Below are 23,461 nucleotides of genomic sequence, written 5' to 3'. Positions count from 1 at the left end.
CAATGTATTATGCCAAGGTCCGAGATGCTTGCCGGCTATGGTCTTGGCTCCCCACACTGCTGAGCCATTTGTATTCCACCAGGTCAAGGAACTTGAAGGCTGGAAGTGTCTAATGCTCTTGTACTGGCTGGCCCTCCAGTGGCTGGGCACTGAGGACAAGCCTGCATGTGAGCATTTTGACATCCACAGGCCAATTTGTCAACAGGATAGGCTGTGGAATCAGTGTCCCATTCTGGCTACAGGAGCTGTGAGACCAGTGTCTCCTTTTTGGCTGCATCTAAAACAGGTCCCTGGCAGAGCTGGATCAGTCTGGATGCCGGGGGGTGGGGGGTGGGGGGGCTGAGGGGGTGGGGGGTGGGCATTGCAAACCTCTATTTTCTTCAGGGGCAATGGCTAAGTTCTGGAGAAGAGTTTGCTGTAATGGAGCCTGTTGGGAAAGCTCTTCTCGGGTTTCAAAGATTTTAAAATTATTTTTACCACTTCCTATATGGGAATCCAGGAAACATCCTCAGCCTTTTAGTAAAGATGGCAGCAAGACCGAAGGTTTAGTCTATCTTAACAATATTTAAATAGACAACTTCGTTTATAGTTTATCTTAATACTTAAAGATTAAGACTTTAGGTTTTATTCCTGGTAAGTTGGAGTGTTAAAACCATAAGCACAGGCCAAAAGAGATAGCAGAACAGGGTTTTGTATGATCAATAACATCACATTTAGAATTTTAGGTTAAACATGTCTTAAGGCAGTGATTTTAGACTTTGAGAATGAAGATAGAGCATAACAATCAAGTTTTAGCATTGTAAACAAACAAATGTCAATACAGCAGAACATTATACAAGATCAGTTGACCAGGAAGCTTGCAGGAGTCCCTGTGGCAGAAACAGCATTTATCTTGTTAAATTGAATAGACTTTTATAACTTTGAAATGAGAAACAGTTAGAACTAGGGTACAAGAAAAAAAAATTTTTTTTATCTAAAAGGAAATAAACAGAGGTTAAGTTTTATATATGAGCCCACAATTTACTGAGTTAGCACAGCTGTCAGTAGCTGGTCACCTTGTGGAGAGGTTTTAACTCCACCCCTGGCCTTCCTTGGCCCACCTTTGAGCAGGCAGGGCTCAGAGAGTAGGGGCCCTGCATGCGCATATCCACTGAATCTCCAGCATACCTGCGGTGGGAAGGGGGAGGGGCCAGGGCAGTGACTGGAAGCCGGTGGTGGTCATGTGGTTGCCCTTAAAGATGGCAGCTAGCCACGCGATTGCCCCTATCAAAGATGGCGACTAGTTACCCGGTTGTCCTTAAAGACAGAGGCTAACCATGTGGTTGTCCCTAACAAAGATGGTGGCCAGTTACATGGATGGCACCGAGGGCAAATGCTCCACCTCTTCCACCCCAACAACACAGCGACTCTAACAGTGGGCAGACTTGAAATGCCACCAGGGAAGAGTGGTGGCGGTAGTGGCAGCTGTGGGGCTAGTCCACACCAGGGTTCCCCGTGAACAGAGCCGTTGGGGGAGGTTCAGCCATGCAGCAGAGTGAATTACCTGCATTCTGTGCTGGGCCAGGGAGAGATTTGAACAGCAGAAATTTACCTCAGCTTGGAATCTAGATCTGATGGGAGGGCAGCGACAGGTTCAGATGGGCACGAATGAAGAATTACAATGAATTTTGGAAGAAAGGATCCCAGACTTAATCTTAATTTAGTCATGGAAAAGTCTTTTTTTGTACAGGGCCACCAATTTTATGATAACATAAAGAGATTTAAGGCAATAAGATAATAAGGTAATAAGGTACCAGTTGCCAGATATTATGTTGTAGAGTTTATTAAATGTGTGTGGAGGGAGAAGGAAGGGGGGGGAGAGAGAGAGAGAGAGAGAGAGAGAGAGAGAGAGAGAGAGAGAGAGAGAGAGAGAGAGAAAGAGAGAGAGAGAGAGAGAGAGAGAGACTCTTGGCCTGATGTAACATTCAAAGTCCACTGCCAATGACACAGCTGTTCCAGAAGGACATAACTGCTCAACATGGCCACACTCCTAGTCTTTCCCAAACACTTCATCAACTGGGGACAAAACATGCAAATCTATGAGCCCATGGGCGCCATGTTCATTCAAACCACCACAGTCTCTGCTGAAGAAAGTTTCTTTGGTGATGGCCAAGAGCTATACTTATGTGTGAGTAAAAAGCTAAGTGTTTAGAATACAGTTAGAAATAATACTGGTTTAGGAAAGTGGCAGCTATAGGTTTTTCTTTAGGGGGTCTATGAACTCATCAGCTACAGGTAGTGCCAGGCATGGTAGTCTCTCCCATTGAGCAGGCCTTAAATCCAATTAGAAAGTTGTTGGCTGCCCCAATGCTATACATGCCAGTAATGCACCTTTGGGCATATCTTGCCATGATGGACATTGGTGTAGTTTGTAGGCTGTACAGCTGGGTAGGACTACGGATTGCTTTTCTCCCTGGGTGGCTTGCAAACCCCTTCAGTTACTGTGAGAGACAGTATAGCACAGTATAGACAGAGAACAGATAGGTTCCAGCTCAGTTCCTCCAATTCTTGTGTCTGAAGTGTGTGGTCTCTTCAACAATAGAGTCAGTCTTTAAGTTCTGAGAGTCTGTAAGTCCCAGTTACAGTTGGAAACAGCCGGATTGACTCAATATCCATCCCCTAGGTAATCTTAGGGTCTCATTTCTTTTTTCTTTCTGAGACAGGGTTTCTCTGTGTAGTTTTGGCAGTCCAGGACTTGCTTTGTAGATCAGGCTGGCCTCGAACTCACAGAGATCCTCCTGCCTCTGCCTTCTGAGTGCTGGGGTTACAGGTGTGTGCCATCATGCCTGGCCAGATCTCATTTCTTGAGAGGATGATCTTAGGTAGTTAGATCTAAGCAGGCTTGGAAGCCATTGAGGATGGACCCCTTCCTCATGGATTTTGCCTACTTTTCTCTGACACCGTGGGGTTTCTTATTCACTGTCCTTCTGCCATGTGACATTTACTGACTTCTATTAATGCACATGCCTGCTTTCTTAGACCCTAACTTAAAAAGTATGGCTTTCCACCCTTTCTTTAAAACTGTCTGACCTGTTTTGTGTCCCAGAGACTAAACTCTTTTACTGAGGGTGTCACCATAAGACATGTTGATAGTATCCTTCTCCAAAATTTCGGGTACTAGAAACTGCCCCACCATTCCCCAATGAGGATGCTTACCTCACCTAGAAAGATAGAGCTGCTATGAAATAACCATCTGAGCCCCCCTTCTCCACCTCTCTGGATTGTAACAATTCTAACCAAATTCACAGGGAAGCCTTTTCCCAGGTGGGCAAGGAGAGCTGCTTGGCTTTAGAATTGGAGAGGGGGCGGGGTCTAAGAACTGAAGGATCTATGCAAACATTTCCAGCCACCATTGTTACTTCTGGCCTCACTACTCCATGGTGAGGAAGCAGCTCCCCGCACCCCAGTCCCTGACCCTCCCAAGGGTTCTTCATCTATACCATTTATGTACCTCCATCTTTGGAATGTTGATGCCTTTGTCTTTTGTTCTATTTCTTTTTCTTTCCATATTTACCTGTTTGTACTGGGTTCAACAACAAGATAGTGAGGTTTTTGTTTTTGTTTTGGGGGGTTTTGTTGTTTTTGTTTTTTGTTTTGTTTTTTGTTTTTTTAAGTATGAAATAAAGCTCTCTGCTTTCTTATGAGAGCGAGGTAGATTTCCTATAGTTAAACAGAAGCAAGTCTGAACTTCACTGAGTCCTAGTTAAGCACACAGTACTGGATCTGTTATTGGATGTCTGTTTTCTTTTTTAGGTTTAACTTATTTTGGAAAGTGGACTATAAAAGCATAGTATGTATGCCAACTTAAACTTCATAGTGTTCACCATGTAGGTTCCCCCCCCCCTCTTCTTTAGTGTGTGGGTATGTGTGAAGAGGTGAGTGTTTTTGAGACTGGGGTTCACTGTGTAACGCTGGCTGGTCTGGAACTCACTATGGAGACCACATTGGCTTTACACTTAAAGAGTTCTTCCTGCTTCTACCAATGTTTCCAAGTGCTGGGATTAAAGGTGTGCACCACTACAGCTAGGAAGTTCTTTAGTATTTTGAATTATGCCCTAATGATTATTTATACCTAAATATTTGTTAGTGTTTTTTTTTTGTTTTTTTGTTTTTTTTTTTAGGACATGTTTGTAAATGAGGAATTAAGAGCTCAATATATTAACTTTTTAGGTGATTTTGGTACACACTACTACCAACTCAGAAATAGTGCAGTGATTTGTTTCTGTCCATATTTGTTGTCATTGTGTCATTGGTGGTACTAAAAAGTATTTATCTTAAAAAAACAAAACAAAAACAAAAGACTTTCCTTAATCAACATGTAACTAACTGGATTCTCAAAATTATTTCGTGTGATTTCTAGTGAGCTTCAAATTTTTAAAATGTAAACTTGCTTTCGTTTTTCTCTAGTGGGTTACTTACTATTTTGGCCCTTAACTCATTTGTGAAGTTAAATTCTGTACTTGATTTAGCCAAAATAAACCTTCCCTCCCTGGAGCTGGTTTCTGTGAGGTCATAGCACTGAGTGCGGTAAACTAACACAGTGGCAGGGAATCTTCCTATTGCAGACCTTACAGCCCCATGGTTACACCCGGGCGAGTCCATGAGGAGGTGGGTAACACCCAGCACGTCTGTCAGGAGGTGGGTGAACAGAACCAACCTCATTTCCGGCCAATCATGGATCAGACTTGCTCAGCCGGTTTTCTTTGGGAAGAGCCAGGTGCCCTGTTTCCTAAGAACTCTCACTTCTCTGAGCCAGGACAGCCTCCTAGGCACACCTGCAAGTGCTTACTGCTGGCCCCTAGTCTTTTGGACGGTGGCTTTGAACACTAGTTCTGTGCTCAGAGCTTAGTGACTGGAGAGAAGAGGTCACACGTGCCCACAGTACTGCACTGAAAACTGACTCAGACCTGCTATAAGGACGGAAACAGCTTTCTAAGAATCACGTTGATTTGGTCCAGGAGTTTATATAAATTGTATTTGAATTAGAAGGTCCAAGGACTTAGAGGAGCCACATTCAGTTGCACTTCCTCTAGAGGAGAAAAGCCAGCTTCAGCCGGGTAAGTGCTGATGGGGATGAGTGAGGGTTTCTGAGGCTGGTTTGTGGGCCGAGTTGATGGGGTTTTCCTTAGTGATGTAACCTGCAGGGAAGGAAGCATTACTTCGCTAAGTTCTCCATGAGAAAATTACTGGAAAGCCCAATGACAGCGTGGAAGGGCAAAGGCTGGGTCTCTGATGCAGCCCCCCACGCCCCCGTTCTGGTTTGGTGTTGGAGACATAATGGAAAGTTGGAAAGTCATCCCATAAGGACTTTTCCACCATTGTTGGCAATTCTGTCTGTCTGTCTTTCTTTCTTTCTTTTTTTTTTTTTTTTTTTTGGTTTTTTGAGACAGGGTTTCTCTGTGTTAGCAGCCTTGGCTGTCCTGGACTCTCTGTGTAGACCAGGCTGGCCTCGAACTCACAGCAATCCGCCTCCCTCTGCCTCCCGAGTGCTGCGATTAAAGGTATGTGCCACCACGCCTGGCCAATTCTGTCTTATACTCAAATCTTTCCAAACTCAGTTCCTTGTCATTGGAATCTTGTACTTTGCTGTAAGGAGAATGATTTAAGCAGATTAGTCTTATTTAGTCTTTTTTGTAAAGTGTTTTTTTTTTTAAAGTGTTGTGCTAACATATTCAAGTTCACAAGTATCTGCAATCAAGGTTTTGATTCTTCTATACACACCTTTGTCTCAAACATTTTATCTCCATGGCAGTTTCTTCTGCCCTGCGCTGGCTTGAATGACTGGTTTAATCTTCCCCCGGCTCTCATAATCAATGTGCCCTGATATGAATTCATTTTCTTTCTCTACTTGGGAACTCTTTCTCTACTCAGGGAAGAGGTGCCACCTACGTTCTGTTGCCCAATCTAGCCTCTGCACTTCATCTTCTTTATCATGCTGCACGCAAAACCCATCATTAATTTTTTTTTCTTTTTGGTTCTGTACCACTCTTTGCCTTAATTATCTTCTCTATTACTCAGTGGTCATTCAGTTGGTCTTGCGGATTCATGAATCCTGACACTTTGGGATCAACTGACCACTGACTGAATATACTCAGAAAAGGGCTTGGGGAGATGGTTCAGCAGGTATAATATTTGCTGAGCATGCATCAGGATCAGACTTTATTCCCCCTCCGCCAGGATTTCTCTGTGTAGCCCTGGTTATCTTAGAACTCACTCTGTAGAGCAGGCAGGCCTCGAATGCAGAGATCCTCCTGCCTCTGCCTCCTAAACACTGCATTAAAGGCATGCAACTCTACTGTCCAGCTGAGGATCAGATTTTGAATTTCAGGAACCCATGTAAAACCCAGTGGGCTTGGTGCCGGCCTGTAGTCTCAGCATGCAGGAGGTATACATGCATGCAGCTGTAGGGCAAGCTGACTAGCCAGACTAGTTGTCATTGGGCGGTGGGTGGGTGGGTGGGGGGTGGGCGGGTCTCTGAGGTCAGCAAGAGACTGTCTCAATATAGAAGGTGGAGAGTAGTGATTGACCAAGTCACTTGATGCCAACCACAGGCCTTCACATACATACATGTGCATCTATGCAAATGTATGCCCTTGCAATCCAAGCTCACATACATACACACATACATACCACACAGACATGTGTATGTATATATATAAAGATATTTGGGGGCTGGAGAAATGGCTTAGCAGCTAAGAGCACTCGATGCTCTTCCATAGGACCACAGTTCAGTTCCCAGAACCCACATGGGTGGCTCACAACCACCTGAACTCAAGTTCTAGAGGATCCATAGGCCTGAACTTGGGACTAAGCGTCTCCTCCTTGTGTGGCTTTTCTGCCATTTACATGACAAAAGTAAAACAAATCTCCGCCATGTTCTCCTGTCAAGATGATGTTCTGTCAAAAACGCACGGAGCTCAAGCAACTGAGCCTTCTGAAACCCTGTGTCAAATTAGTCTCTCCTTCATAAGCTGTTTTTGTCAAGTATTTTTTCCCACGGCAACTTAAAAGAGTTACTAATGCAATAGCATATTAAGTGTTCTAGAGACAATTCAAATGCTATGGGAGGAGTATATGGTCATAGGCAAAGACACTCAAATATCTGCAGATTTTAATACTCATTCAGAGCCTAGGAACACCATGCTGTATAGAATTTATGACTGTATGCATGGGAAATATTTTCTATGATATTTAATATGCTGTGTTAAAATATATAACATTAGCTCCGCCTTCAGCAGATTTAAAAATATACAAGAATGTACAGGCCCAAACCTTGCTAGATGATCTGCGGAGTTTCCTCACTTGCAAATGGAACACGAAGCTGAGTAGTGGTACTCATTAGTGATGAACAACTTTTCCTTGCTCTCTCCCTCTCTGGTGGAGAGCACTGTAGCCCTTCCTGGGTCTTGGAGAGGTTGAGATAATTCATATAAGGAGAATCATGTGTGTTTGCCTGTGACTGACATATACTTCAACATCCTCGAGATGTATCAAATTATTGCGTTTTGGAGAATTTCTTTTCCTTTAAGGCTGATAATAGTCCACGGTAAGATGCAACATTTTCCTTATTCTGTTGACAGGTATTTAGGTTGTTTCTACATTGTGGCCTCTGTGAATGCTCTACAATGAACATGAATGTGTTACTGCATTGTTGAGATATTGTTTTCAGTTTTATTCTTTTGTTTTGAGAAATTTTGTTGATTTATGTAGAGGAGATAATATTTTACATTCTAACAGTATACAATGTATACAATGTATAATGTAAATGACATTAACACTGACGGTTATTACCTTTATATTTTTTTGGTGACAGCATCTTGAGAAATATAATATTGTAATTTTGGTTAAGATTTTTTTTATGATGAGTGCTGACATTGTCTTTTCATATACTCATTTGTTATTTGTATTTCTTTTCGGTAGTGCTAGGTCTTGAACCCAGGTCCTTATGTATGCTACGTAAAGACTAATTCACTGGGCAAGAGACTGATTATCGAAATGCCTATCTAAGTAATTAGTACCTTTATTTCTTCTTTTGCATTTATTATCTTAAATTAGCACAAACTAATGGGTTTATTATTGCATCCTCACATAGTGTATTATATACTTTGTCATATTCATCCCATTGCCATTTCTTCTTCTCTGACCCACCCCACAGCCCTTATCTCCCTGAAAATAGTCCATTTCATAATTTATACACACATATATATACACACACATACCTCCCTTCTCCATCCCTTATCCCTTCCAACACCCCAACACCAGGTAGGAGAGAAAGGTTAGTCGGGAGAGGGGGCATGCTTTAGCTACTTCCTGATGGGCAAGTCCAATTTTCTTTCTTTCTTTCTTTCTCTCTCTTTTTTTTTTTTTTTTTTTTTTGGTTTTTTGGAGACAAGGTTTCTCTGTGTAGCCTTGGCTGTCCTGGACTGCTTTGTAGACCAGGCTGGCCTCGAACTCACAGCGATCCGCCTGCCTCTGCCTCCCGAGTGCTGGGATTAAAGGCGTGCGCCACCACGCCCGGCTAAATCCAATTTTCATAATCAGAATATCTCCAACTTCTCATGAAACTTCATCAACAGCAACCAGGAGCAGCAACGGGGAGCATCAGCCTTCTTCTTCCTCAGACACTTTTCCTCCCAGTGCTCTGGCATTTATATTATCTCAGATTCTACAGAATTAAACTATCTGCAGCTGGCAAAGATCATGCCCCTCTCAGAGCCCATACAAGGCAATCATAGTTAATAGCTGTGGACAAACTAAGGCAGCCTCATACCCCACACTTGAGATTAAAGCAAAAAAAATATTTATACAACATAATTGAGTTTTTAAAGAAACCCAAACTTCCACTACACACATAAGATACAGTATACGTGTATGAGAGCGGCATGGCACATCTGCTTCTCTGAGTTCAGTTTATTTCCTTTGGCATGATGATCCGGAGTTCCATCCACTTTCCTGTACATGATGCAATTTCACAGTTTAAGGATGAATAAAATGTTACCATGCATGTATATCACATTTTCTTTCTTCATTAAAACATTTATTTTTTTATGTATATGGGTGTTCTGCCTGTATGTATGTTTTTCTACCACATATGTGTTTGGTGACTCTTTTGGTCAGAAAAGGGTATAGGATCCCCTGGAAGTAAAGTTACAGATGGCTGTGAGCTGCTATGTAAGTGCTGGGAATTGAACCTGGGTCCTTTGGAAGAGCGTTCAGTGCTGTTAACCTATGAGTCATATCTCCAGCCCCCGTCTCCACTCATCTTTCGGTGGGCATCTAGGTTGAGTCTGTGTTTTGGCTAATTGGAACGGTTCCAGGATAACCTGGAGGTGTCTATCTCTTCTGTGTGCCAACCTGAGGCTTCCCGCACACTTGCTGGCTTAGGAACAATACCACGAGTCCCTGAGCGTCAGATACACTCTTTCCTTTCTCAATTAAACTTCCGTACTTCTTTCCATGTGATCCTAGCAACATGCCCTACACATTTGACTTGCTTAGCAAAGATGTGGTCAAGAAACTTCAAGGAAAAGATCTGAGGCCTGTCAAATACCTGTCAGACGCAGCCAAATTCCGCCAGTTTGATATACTGCAGAAGACTGCTCAATCGTTGTTTTGGAAATCGGAAGATACTCCAGTTGGATACTCCCTCCTGCAGATCTTGGAGCCAAATTTTCCCGTCCCAGGTACTGTCGGTCAGGGGGCAGAGAAGTGTGAAAATCAATGTTTCCAATGGTGTAGCTTTCCACAATCCAGGAGGGACTCGCACAGGTAGCTCATGAGTCATCTGCTTGAAGGCAAAGGACAAGGAAGATACTTTAGGAATCTACTCGATTTCTGGACCTATTTCCATGCATTTGGTCTTATAATACTGCCCAGAGCCTCTTTAGAGGGAGATATGATACTATCTTACAAAAAAGCAGTTGAGGTTCGTAAAAATAGTTCGAACTGGAAGAATCAGGAGCCACAGTGAGGTCCCTCTGCCCTCAAGACCCCAGGCACGTCTCTATTTCAGTGAGCTGCCTTAGGGTTGGATTCTGCACTCGGAGAGACAATCCCAGGGGACTGCAAAAATGATGCTTTTCTTTCTTAGGATGAAGATTCTGCTTGCATGGGTTCCAGAATTTGCCCTCTGTAGTAATTTACGTTTTGGATATTAACTGATTATTAGCTAGCTTCTTGACTAAGGTTTAAATGAGGAGAGGCACTGGCCTTATTCATTCCACTCTCCAGAGCATCCGTTCCACAGTGATTCTTGGCTAAACTTGTGTTCTCTTTCCTCCTCAGAGCCTGAAGTGTCAGCTCCCTTGTCCCTCAAACACATGTTATCCCAGAAACTGAAGGCTAACGCGGATGTCAAAGCCATTGCAGAAGGAAGTGCATCAACAGAATTTGCTCAGTCCTGTGGATATGACATTGAGGTTCAGAAAACCAGCCTCCCGTACTCAAAACTGGAAAGTCTTCAAAACAGGTGAGGCCACCAGGGGATGGAAGGATGGGTCAGCCGAGGAGCAGGATGTCTTCCTGTAGGCGCAGAGGTACCAAGCAGGTTCCGGTGCAGGGGCTGATGATAGCGACTCAGATTATTCTACTTAAAAACTAACCATTGAAATAATGGCTTGTAGTCTAATAATACTCATTAGTGATGAATTACCCATTACTGTTCTATTAATATGATAAGGACAGAAAAATAAGACAGACAAAGGTTCTGACACGATGGAAGTCTCTGTTCGTTGTACAGAGGATGGGCATGTAACAAGGAATGAATGGGTAGAAGTAAATGGTTGGGATATTGATTAAAATGTACTGAAGACTGTAACAATCACTTTACGTCATCAACATCCCAGTGCTTTGGGATTTAGATGTTTTTTCTTTTTTCTTTTTCTTTCTTTCTTTTTTTTTTTTTTTTTTTTTTTTTTACCACATCTCTCTTGATACATAATTTAGAACTGGAAATGCATGCTTCGTGTGTAGCATTTTGGTGTGACATATGCATATAAATCGATAACATATCATCACTCCATGTGGTAGCCATTAGTTTAAATTTTTTATTTTACTTATTTATTATTTTCTCTGTCTCTGTCTGTCTGACTGTCTGTCTGTCTGTCTGTCTCTCTCTGTGTGTACACATGTGCCATGGCTCACATGTGGCAGTCAGAGGACAAGTCGCAGGAATTAGATCTCTCCTTTAGATGTGTGTGTCTGAGAATCAAACTCAGGTCCTCACCTCTATCGGTAATGCCATCTTGCCGGCTCAGTAACCGCTATTTTTATGGCAAGAACACTTACTACCTAATGTGTTAGCAAATTTCAAAGGCATGTAGCATACTGTTAACTATAACCACACCAGGCTTCAATGTGTCTTCCGGGCATCTGAATTCATGTCCTCCTGTGACCAGCGCTTTAATGACAGCCACACCTTTAGCCTGAAGCTGCCTGGATCTCTTTGGTCCTTAAAGGCCTTAAAGGCGGCGGCCTCACATTTTCTGCTTGTTTATCTGTTCGCGATTTAGTCTCTGCTTCTATGACATTGGCCGTTTGAATCTTTTTATTCCCATTTGCACCTTCAGGAAACTTTTGGCTCAGGAGCCGTATTTTGTGAAGGATTACCGGATGGGGAGGACCAACCTGTATGTGGTGACAGAGGCCTACGAAGTGACCAAGGACACTGTGCTGGAAGACAGCAGCAGCGTTGACCTTTCAGGAAAAGCACTCATCCCCCAGTATGTCAAGGTATGGGGGACAGGGACAAGAAAACTAGTCCAGCCAGTGTACTCTTGCTCCTCAGGAGATTCTGGAGACTGTTTTCTAAGGGTCAGAGGGTGGGGTCGTTATCCTCCACTGCTCATGTGTAGTCTGGGCTACCTCCTGATCTTACATTGTATTCCAGTGCCCTCACTTACAATGCTTAATGCATAGGATTAGAAAATAGTGATATATTCCGAAACAGATGTAAGTATTCGGTACCATGTTTTGTTTTGAGTTAACAATAGATGCTGCAGAAATAGAAACATGAGGATTTTGTATTTTTTGCAGACCCAGTTTCATGGTGGCTGGAAAAACATGGGAACACCTTTACTAAACTGTACCTGTTAATCTATGTTCTATGATCATGTGGTAACATATATTTTGAGATATGGTCTTGTAAAGCCTAAACTGTCTTCCAGTGGCTATGGAGCTGAGGCTGGCCTTGAACACCAGCTAGGAGGAACCAGAAAAGAAACTCCCCAATCACGTAAAAGTCAAAACACTTCTGGGCATGGTGGTAGTGCTTGCCTTTAATCCCAGCACTCAGGAGGCAGAGGCAAGTAGATTGCTGTGAGTTTCTAGGCAGGGTGCCAGGAAGCTGGAACTTCGTTATCTGGGTAATTAGCTTCAGACCCTGGACTGAGGCCAGCCAGGGCTTAGGGCTGTGCAACCTGTCCTCAAGAGGGAGCTGAGGCGCTGTGTACAGAGGCCCTGGCAGCTGAGCAGTTGAGATGTCAGTCCTGCCTGCTAGCGACTGCAGGCAGTGCCTCACCGTCCCACGCCTGTCCCCATACACTCCTTCCACCTCACCCTATGCCACACTGCCCTCCTTGCCCAGGCTCTGTCTCTTAGGGCAGCTGGGCCTGATGACAGTGTGGGACCTCCCATCTCAGCCTTGCCAGGGACAGAAGGCACCAAGTCTTAGGAAGGGGATGCCCCCAAGGGTGCCAGTTCATCCAGCTGCCCCACCCTTCATTCTTGGCCTGCCCCCTCTAACCCCCAAACCTGAATCGTGGTGCCCCAAACAGCCCTGTGGGCAGACATCCACCACCATGGGCAAGCACCTGGAGCTGCTGACAGAGATGCCCAGCACCAGAGGCAGGATGAGCTCCCAGGAACGGCTGAAGTGTGCCCAGAAGCGACATGCCCAGCAGGTAAAGATGTGAGCCCAGGCCGAGAAGGAGGTCCATAGCAAAAAGGGCCACAGGGAACAGCCATGGAAGGAGGTGGCTGGCCTCAGGCCTCGGAAGCATGTTCTCTTCCCTCCCAGGATTGCCCATTTGGAGGCTGCTGCCCGAAACGACTTGGGGGAAGGCTGCCAGTTCCTTAGTAGTGGGGTTAGCCCCAACCTGGCCAGTGAGGATGGCTTGACTGCACTAGTGCTGCATTGATGACTTCTGAGAGGTGGCGCAGCAGCTCCTGGATCCTGGGGCTGATGTCAGTGCTCAAGACAGTAAGTGCTGGACACCTCTGCATGCTGCGGCTACCTGTGGTCATATGCATCGGGCGGAACTCCTCATTCTACGGGACGCAGATCTCCTGGCAGTCAATACCGATGGGAACGGCCTCTGTGAGGATGAAGAGACGCTGGTTTGCCTTGAGACTGCCGTGGCCAATCATGGTAGCCCCCAGGACAGCACTGACCTCCAGAACCTGCTGTCTCCAAGGGACATACCTCAATCACTGAAGATAGAAACTATTGGGGCAAAATATCAGGCAAAGATATTCAAAGCAAAGGGAAGTAGAATCACAGGAATTGCTATAGGAAAGTCCAATAAAATAGTAATCAGAAGAAAAAAATCCGCATTGGTCAAGAGAACAATCCATCAAGAAGACATTATAATCCCAATCCTATTTGCACCAAACATGGGTGCACGTAGCTTCATAAGGCAAATACTTGCATACATGAAGCAACAGATTAACCCCAAATGTAAGTGACTTCACTTTAGTATCTCAGGTTTGCCAATGGGCAGATTCTCCAGATGAAAAAATAAGCATAGAAATAATAGAGTAAATTATAAACACACGAGAGAGAGAGAGAGAGAGAGAGAGAGAGAGAGAGAGAGAGAAAAGAAGAAGAAGAAGAAGAAGAAGAAGAAGAAAAGAAGAAGAAGAGGAAGAAGAAGAAAAAATAGATTTACCATATGATTCAACTATACCTCTGCTGGACATATCTACCCCAAGGACTCTATAATGGATTACAGATACTTGTTCACTCATGCCCATTGCCTTTCTATTCATAATCGCTAGGAAATGGTAACAGCTTAGATATCTATCAACTGATGAATGGATAATGGAAATGTGGCAACACACAACAGAATTTTATTCAGCTGCACAGATATTTGAATTATAAACCTTTCAGGAAAATGGACATAGCTGAAAATGATCATCCTGAATGAGGTAACCCAGACCCTGAAAGACAAATGCTCTGTGTTCTCTCTCAGGCCCTGTGAGGCTGCTGTGCTTCAGTACCTGGTCTTACACTCAGGCATGTACTGGCAGCAGTAAGAGGACTGACTCAGTGAATTTAGTAAAAATTAAAAGACAAAAGGAACGCATGAAGTTTGGAGGGTAAAGTGATGGAGATGGGGAAGTGAGGAGTTGGAAGTGAGCTAATGAAGTGTGTGATCAAAATACATTATATGTAGAGATAAAAGTCTCAAACATTGAGCAATATTTAAGAAAAAGAATTGTACTACTTTTTTTTTTTTTAAAGAAAAGGAAAACAACTTAGACTGCAAGGAATTCAGCTAAGAATTCTATCTCCATCAAACTGTGAACCAAATGCAAGTTAAAGTTGTCTTTAGGTATAAAGGTTTTCGGACATGTAGCTCTCAGCTAGCTCCCCAGGAGACAATGAGTGACAGGCAGAAGATAGAAAAGACATCACAGGGACTGATAAGAGACAAGGTCTGGGACAAGGACAAGCAGTCTCCCCCAACATTCAGCAGAGAATACGTCCCTACGCAGGAACCCAGGTGTGAATACGGGCGAATCAGTAACGCCGAGCAGGAGAACAAAACTTCAAGGCTAGAAGGAGACAGCAAATCATATACTTAGTTTGGAAAAACCAAGACATTGCAATAGGGCTGGTGGTGCGGCTCAGTGGTAAACACTAGCCTGGCATCCATGGTTCAATCTCCAGGCATACCTCCCGAATTTCAGTGTAGGTAAATATTGTCATACAAGAGGGAGAAGCAGTAACGGGCATGGGGACCAGGAGGAAAGTGCAGTGAAGGACTGCTAGTGTTTTCTAATGAGCTTTCAAAATTTATTTGACTTTTAAATTGCAGGCATATATTGCTTTGATTAAAAGTAAACAATTTTTTAATGGTGTTATGAGACAAAGAACTATAAATCCCTAGGGATGCTTTATCTTTCCAGGGTCAAGCCCAGGGACAGTGGCAAAGGAAGAGGACAGATTCAGTGACTATCCACAAGGGGTCGGTGGTGGCCTACAAGAAGAAGCAACTGGTCATTGAGAATAACACTTGTGGTGAGCAGAACTGGGGTTCAAGTGGGGATGGGGTGTGTGAAGACCTGACCTCCCCTTCTGTCCTGACTATAGACCAGCAGCGCTCATTACTGTCCCCCACACATGTCCCACCATCCTCAGTCACCTCTAAGCCTGGACAAGCTCAAATATTGTTAGCTGTAGATGCAGAGATGGCCTCCTTCCTGGGAAGGGACCCGACCTAGAGTGTTCAAGTGGGGCCATGTGTAGTCATTAGTCTCTAGCCTTTCAAGGTTCTGCCACTCTCAGAAGCTCAGCAGGAAGCCACCAAATTTATCAGGTGACTATTAAACTCACATTAAAGCTCCATAAAATAACAGAAGTACAACACAACTGAAACTGTAGACAGAATGCCTGAACAATATAGCGTGGAATTTTTCCAAGACTCGAACCTTGAAATCTACCATCGCCCAATACACACACCACACATCATGAACACACACACACACACACCAACATGGGTGGACACACATGTACACACATGTACACTGCATATACATGTGCATGCATGTACACTGCATACGCATGTACACACACCAACATGCATGCACACGCACGAACACATGTACACTGCATATACATGTGCACACACATGTACACTGCAAACACATGTACACACACACACACACACACACACACACACACACACTTTTTTCAGTGTCTACCTTGTTCTGGTCAAGGCAAAGCCCTGGAGTCAATCCTCTAGTTAGTGGCAACAGACAAGGAAGTTAGCGTCTCCAATATAATACAGTTAGTGGACAATGACTTCTAGAGAAATCGTCCATACTCATGCGGCACCCTTGACTGAGTCACAGGATGGGGAACGGGAACAAGGTTGGAGATGCTTTTGAACTGCCTGAGGAGACGGCTGTACATTTTACTTGTAAATCAAGTGCTTTATCTCATTTATAGACGGGAAGGAAAAGGAATCCTTCATTAAAAGTATTAACAGCGAAACAAACAAAAGAAATAATCTGATCAGATCAGATGTTGCATCCGGGGAACCAAGGCCTTGTTTGTGGAGGCTGAATCCAGGGGAGCTCCCTGGAGGATGAGCAGCAAAGGTTGAGGGGTGCATAGAAGGAGAGCAAGAGAGGTCCCCTGTGGAGGACAATTAGGGGAGCTGACTAAAGGGGCAATGTAGGTGAGAGGAGGTGATAAAGGTAGGAGACTCTGGCATACGGGGGTTCTGAAGGCTTAGAGGCGAGTTGTTGTCGTCAGGTCAGGCACAGTGCTTGCTGGACCGGAGCAGTGAAGACGGGTAGGGCTGGATGCGTTGTGGGCCACTTACCTCCTTTTTTCATGAGAGAGAGAGAGAGAGAGAGAGAGAGAGAGAGAGAGAGAGAGAGAGAGAGAGAGAGAGAGAGAGAGAGAGAGAGAGTCATTTCCCCTGTACACATGAGAAGGCCAGTTTTCTCTGAAACTTCTGGCCGGCGATATGGCAATTATTAATTGCTTCTTGGTCAGTTATGAGGACTAACTGTGTACTTGCTAATGAGCCCATCCGTTGTCCGAGTCGGTTCCCTTCTGTGCCATGCTTGATTGTATAAACGAGATGCCCCGCTCGCCCCCTAGTGCTCAGAATGTGACTTGCAGACACTCTTGGAAGTTTGCCTTCTGTCTAAACTTCATTTAGTTCACGCGTTAAACGTTGTCATTCTTTTTCTCCACAGGTTCATTTCTTGTGTCAAGTGCTTGAGTTTTGTTGTTAGGCAAGTTTCAGACCTCAGCATGACTCTATGAACGTAACAATCCAAAACAATGCAAGATCGCCAAATTGAGAGTGGATAAGGAAGGGCAAGCTAGTAACGGAAGGCTAGCAAGAAACCTATATGGCAGGGCAGGAGGAAACCAGGCTGCCTTACCTCATGGAGTATTTATTTGTTTGATTTTATTTTATGTGTATTTGTGTTTTGCCTGCATGTCAGCATACCACGTGCATGCAGTGCCTGAGGAGGCCAGAAGAGGGCGCTGCCATATGGGTGCTAGAACTGACTTTTGGTCCTTTGCAAGAGCAGAACCGGCTCTTAACTATTGCTCTCCAGCCCTCGTGAGATAATTCTTGAACGTCAGGGGATGTAATGGTCCCCTAAAGTGCTTATTTAAAATGCAAGTTTCAGGCTGGTGAGATGGATTAGCAGATAAAAGTGCTTGCTGCCAGGCCTGAGGCTGTGAGTTCCACCTCCAGGTCCCACATATTGGCAGGAGATAACTGATTCCCAAAGTTGTCCCCTGGCATACTTATATGCTCCTTGGCATGAACACATACACACACACACACACACACACACACACACACACACACACACACACACGCATGCACACATGCACACACACAAAGTAAGAAAACATAATAAAATAAAATGCAAATTTCAGGGTCTGATTCACAGGTCACACAGACCAGTGCTCAGGTTGACTGCCATTCCTGGGGTTTAGCCTGAGAGTCCCTAAATGGGATGTAGGAAGACCTCCATCAGGTGTAAATGACCCTTCTCCTAACTGAGTTTCTTTTCTATTCAGCCATTCTCCTTTCAACTCATCCTAAGAAGAAAACCTTCCTAGGAATGCTTAATATGCATCCTAGGTGTGGCTTCCTTGCCAGATCCGAAGAGTTCCGAAGTGGCATCGAGACAGGTATGACTTTGTTGAACAGGGATCTACCTGGGATGGATTTATCATAGGAAGTTTCTCATAAGAGGAGAATTTTCAAGGTGAAAAGCAGGGGTGGATGGAGGATATTAGAAAGGTCAGAGGTCAGGGGAGGGATGGAGAGAGCAGGTCTTGGTCAGTGAACCTTTCACTTTCTCTTTCCAGAGCCATCTCCAATAATGAGACAGCTTGGTGAGTGGATGGTTCTGGGGCTATGAAAGTCCACCCTGCTTTCTCATGCAGACAACGGAATACCAAAACCTACCTGACTGTCTTTGCCCAGGGTCTTGAGATCTGGTCTTCAGCACAAGGGGTGGGAAGGGGGAGGGGACAGGAAAATGGAGGAGGATATAGGGACGGAAGGACAAACACTCATTCTTGGGTGGGGCAATATGTTATCTCGTTCTAGACTTGTGCATAGATTACATCTCTCCAATTGGTGAGTGCTCCTGGCGGGGTTGGATGTGGAGATCTGGGTGATGCTCTGGTACTCGGCCCTAGCCCTGATGCTGGTTCCCGTGGGTGGGAAAGGTCATGGAAGGCTGGCGGGGTGAAAGCATAGACTGGGAGTCGGGCAGGAGTGTGGAGGTGGTACAGGAGACCCTCCAATGTGCCAATGTGTCTCAAGAACAAACTGAGGATGATGAAAGGTGACAGCTTGTGCCTCTCTTTCTAGGAAGGATAGAGGAACCCTACCATCAAGGTGAGCATTTTTTTTTTTTTGTTTGTTTTGTTTTGTTTTGTTTTTAGGGGAAACCATAAGCTTGGAAATCAGATGAGAACTTTCTTTGGAACTCAGAAAACTGAGGTCTCCTTCCGCGTTTTCTTTTCAGTTAGTTCAACTCATGCACGCATAACTGTGTGCCCTAGTGCTCACAGAGGAGAGACTGGGAGGCAGGAATTACTCCAGCACAGGCAATGTGAACGAATCAGACAGAAGTGCCTTGGAACTACCACTATGGTCTATTCTCACTGTCACAGATCACCAAAGGACACTGGGCAAAGCCGGAACATCCTCAAATGCAGTGCTTGCCTAATTCTTCATAGACCTCAAAGATACTTTTCTTTCTTTTTCCAATTAATTAATTAATTAATTAATTAATTAACTTTACATCCCTATATTAGCCCCTCCGCCTTTCTTCCAGGTCCCACCCTCCCACCCTCTCTCTCCTTTCCCCTCCCCTTCTCTTCAGAAAAGAGGAGCCCTCCTGTTGTTCTAGTTGAAAATCCCAGATCATTGATTTTACCAATAAAGACTCAGAAGTCAGATGCTGCGGTGAAAACCCTGCTAGCTCAGAGAGGCAGAGGAAGCACCCAGCTGACCTTCCTACTCAGCTCACTAGCTGATGGAGAAGGCCCAAAAAGGCTCACTAGCTCAGCTGGCAGCCCAGGAGGAAAAGCCAAAAAACCAAAACCAACCAAACAAACAAACAGCCAAGGCCAAAGGCTTGCTAGCTCAAATAGCTCCAAATAGCCAAAGGCCAAGGAGCTAAGGGCCTCCAGGAGCCAAGCTAAAATCCCAAGCCCAAAGAAGCGCCAAAGACGCCTTCCACTTCTATAGGCTGTTTTACATACCCTTCAACTCAACATCCCTCCTATTCTTTAACCCCTGTCAGCTGGTTTCTTGCTCTGCCTCTTGACCTTAGGTTAGCTTTATTAAATCCTGTGTACAGATAGCTCTTGGATTAAAGGTGTGTGCAAGGCTGGCTAAACCACACCTTAATCACCTATTTACAATAAACAGAAAGTTCTTGGATTAAAGGTGTGCTAGGGCTCAACCACAAGAAACAAGGATTTACAGTTCAGTCTCAGGGATCACAATGGGATAAAAAAATCATGTAACACTTACCCCCCACCCCCACCCCCACCCCACCCCCACCCCACCCCACCCCACCCCACCCCACCCCACCCCACCCCACCCTGGTACATCAAGTCGCATCAGGACTAAACGCATCTCACTGAGGCCAGACCCGGCAGCCCAGCCAAGGGAAAGGGATCCAAAGGCAGGCAACAGAGTCCATGTCAGAGACACCCCCATTCCAATTGCTAGGGGACCCTCATGAGGCCAAGCTACCCATCAGCTACATAGGTGTAAGGGGCCTGGGTCTGGTCCATGAGTCCCCCATGAGCCTAAGCTAATTGATTCTGTTGGCCGCTTTCTGGAGTTCTTGTCTCCTTTAAGTAAGTACAGCTCTTATGTGCCAGGTGCCGGAGATACACAAGCTCATTGGCACCTCGACATGTCCCCATTCTTCACACATGGAAACTGACCCTGGAACACCGAGAATCATCGTCTCCAGAGCCTAACAGCACATTTCATTCCAGACACTTCTCAGAAAGGACCACTTGGTCATTTTTCTCCTGCTTGTGATAACCAGTTTTCAGATGTCCACCTCCACTGCCAGTGCTGTGTCCCCTCCTTCCAGAGTGCTGGAGCTGCCTGGTTTCCAGCTTCATGATAGTTGCCTCACTGGGGCTTGAGCAGGTGGTCCACAGAGACATTTTTAGTGCTGGAAACACTTCTGAAGGCCTTAGCACCCCAGGGATATTTAATTTAAAAGTTGCCCTCACTTTCTGATTGGTGTTCTATCTGGGAGCAGATTTCAAGCGCCTGCAAGATGAAGTTTCCCTGAGAGCAGAGCAACTGTCCTTGCTCTCAAAGGATGCTCGAGATGTGGTGTTCTCCAGTCTCCTGCCCTTGCTCAGCGACAGGGAGGTTCTGCATGACCTGATAAACAAGGTGAGTGTACCATAGCTGCCCAGAAATGACCAACGCTGTAAGCATCAGTTTGGGAGATGGGGATGCCAAGGTATATGAGGGACAGGGAATGTACATGGTACCCCAGGAGACTGAGAAAGACTGTCAAAAGATTGGGGACTCTGGCTGCATGCACAATGTTGAGTGTGTGGCCCCCTAATTCTGCTCAGAATCCCCCTGGGGGAGGTAGAACCTATTATCTGCACCTTGCTTAATTAATTCTCCGCACATAGGCACATTGTACATCAATGGTTTTGAGCCAGGCATGGGAAGCTGAAGCTGCGTGCAGGAGGGTTGCAAGTTCAAGGCCTTCCTGGGTCACATAGCAAGTTCAAAGCTGGCTTGGCCTAAAGCAGAGACCCTGTCACACTAATGAGAAAAATGAAGAGAAAAAGGAGCCAGGCTGAGGCTCTGTGGGAGAGTACTTGTTCGGCGTATCTAAAGCTGCCCAGCGCGCCCCCGTCCCCCCCCCCCCCCCCCCCGCCCCCAGCACTGGCAATGATGTTATTAACAGAACATCTGTCTTCCGCAGCTGGAACTGAATCAGATGGGGCACATGGATGGCCCAGGTGGCATAATCCTAGCTGAGCTGCGAAAGGACTCAATCCCCCCATGGATTGACCTAAAGAACCTCATTCTTTATCTCCTTCAAGCCCTAATGGGTAAGAGCAATTTGAGGGGAGCACGGGGGAGTCGTCATGTTGGTTCTCAGAGGGCTGTTTCAGATGCCACCCCCAAATAGCCCCTGAATTATGGGGCTCATTTACACATCCCCCTCCTCTCTAATTTTAGCAAGGTTCAGAGCGATAGCAGTCCATGTACCTACCACAGATGGAGTCTGAGGTCTAGAAAGGAGCAGCCACCAACCACCTAACACATGCTTGGGGAAGGCGATCCCTGCCTCAGCCCTTAGACTTTCAGACTCTGGGTCACGTCACTTGTGACCCTGGAGCCCATCTCAAGGGCAGGAGACATTTCTAGAGCAGTGAGCTTGACTTTCAAGTCTAATAGGGGCATATTCCTCTGTCTCAGAGTTTTCTTCTCATTGGGTTTCCTAGTTCATGGTGAGAAGAAAATACTGAGCCTAACATTCGTTTTCCTCATGTGTCCCTCCCATGCCCCGCCCTCCCGTGCCCCGCCCCTCCCATACCCCGCCCCCTCCCCCAGTGCTGAGTGATAGCCAACTCAATCTGCTTGCTCAGTCTATGGAGAAGAGGCTCCTCCTGCAGCAACAAGAGCTGGTAAGAAACCCCCAGGGCCTAGCAGTCCAGGGAAGGGGAGGAGGAAAGCAGGAACAGGAAGAACATTCTAGAAGAAAGCAATTGCGTTCCACAAGGAGAGGAGTAGGGAGCCGTCTGGGGAGCAGGTAGGTTGGATTTAACCCTGTCAGGAGCATCTCTGCATTTATGACAGCTTGGAAGCAAGGCTCCCTAGGAAGGCATCTTTGTCGGGACTAAGGGGATAAAAGTCAGTCACACCCTTCTGTGTTTACAGTTACCTTTTGCAAATTGCCTTTTCTCTCCCTATATATTTATCTTTAGAAACAAAAGTTTGTACAGCCATATGTATGTGTGTGTGTGTGTGCACGCGTGTACACACACACATACACACACACATACACACACACACACACACACACACACACACACACACGCAGTTGACATTTTTTGTTGTAGGTGAGAAATCAATGCACAGTGGCTTCAGGTCTTGTTTAGTTCTTTGTCCTGTGTGGCTCCTGGCTGTTGGGACAGAAGGTTTCTCACCCCAGTGTCAGAGCCTGGACTGCCCAATCTGGTACTTTTTCTTCTAGGTAAAGAGCATCCTCCAGCCACACTTCAAGTATCCCTGGTGCATCCCCTTCACTCTCCAGCCGCAGCTTCTTGCCCCACTCCAGGGTGAAGGCTTGGCCATTACTTACGAACTGCTAAAGGAGTGTGGTTTGCAGATGGAGCCGGACAATCCCAGATCAACTTGGGATTTGGAAGCCAAGATGCCCCTGTCTGCCCTTTACGGGAGCCTGTCACTGTTGCAGGAACTTGTGGAAGCCTAAATCTTCCCCTAAGCCTGGTCCCAGCTCAGTCTATTGCTGAGTCCTGGATACATTTGAGATATCGCATCGTGGTGTACATCCGTGTGGTGATTTGAGTGTATGTTCTAAGCTGATGGGAGTAAGGATGCTACGGGTTCATTTATTAAAAGTTACTATTCATTAACAATTACATAAGTAATATACTTTGATCATATTCCACGTCCCCCCACTGTCCTTTTCTACCCAGCCCCTCCAAATCCCTCCTTCCCAACAGTTTCTCATTCACTTTTTTTTGGGGGGGGGTCTGATGCTCCGCTGTATTTAATTATGGTAGTTTGCATGAGTGCGGGATTGTTAACTGGAGCAAGGGTAACCCTTCCAGCGACTACCTCCTCCCCAGCAGCATTGGCCGCCTACAGTGTTTTAGGGAGGCTGGGGCCTCACAGGCCACCCCTCTAGCCACAGTGGCATGTTAGTGGGCCCCTGTTTTGTACAGGCAGCCATTGCTACTGTGAGTTTACGGGTTTATTAGCCATGCCATATCCTTGCCATGCCCACAAATAGGGATGATGCTATCTTTCAAAACTCCTTAAATAGTCTGCTAAGGATTTCAACATTTCCCCCTATATAAAAGAATATAAATGTTACTTTTATTTAATTGTGCGCATTTTGAATTGTTTTGGGTGAAAGGTACTGGTGCTCATAACTTTGGAAATGCACCAGAAAT

At 45.3% G+C, this 23,461-nt stretch overlaps 1 protein-coding gene across 1 annotated transcript; it reads left to right on the top strand.

Moving 5' to 3' along the window:
• The first annotated feature begins 4,800 nt into the window (after window positions 1-4,800).
• On the top strand, window positions 4,801-23,286 carry GSDMC (gasdermin C). The gene is made up of 13 exons (XM_084748205.1): window positions 4,801-5,096; window positions 9,508-9,722; window positions 10,324-10,507; window positions 11,607-11,769; window positions 15,169-15,280; window positions 17,819-17,932; window positions 18,113-18,139; window positions 18,357-18,386; window positions 18,624-18,650; window positions 20,548-20,687; window positions 21,238-21,367; window positions 21,873-21,946; window positions 22,516-23,286. The coding sequence occupies exons 2-13, from the start codon at window positions 9,512-9,514 to the stop codon at window positions 22,753-22,755; spliced, it is 1,452 nt and encodes a 483-aa protein (XP_084604331.1). The 5' UTR covers window positions 4,801-5,096; window positions 9,508-9,511; the 3' UTR covers window positions 22,756-23,286.
• The last annotated feature ends 175 nt before the right edge of the window (window positions 23,287-23,461 follow it).

Source organism: Acomys minous (assembly GCF_964271855.1).
Source record: "Acomys minous genome assembly, chromosome: 12".
Taxonomy (NCBI): domain Eukaryota; kingdom Metazoa; phylum Chordata; class Mammalia; order Rodentia; family Muridae; genus Acomys; species Acomys minous.
Note: the sequence above shows the minus strand (reverse complement) of the source record. Positions and strands in the feature narration are given on the sequence as shown.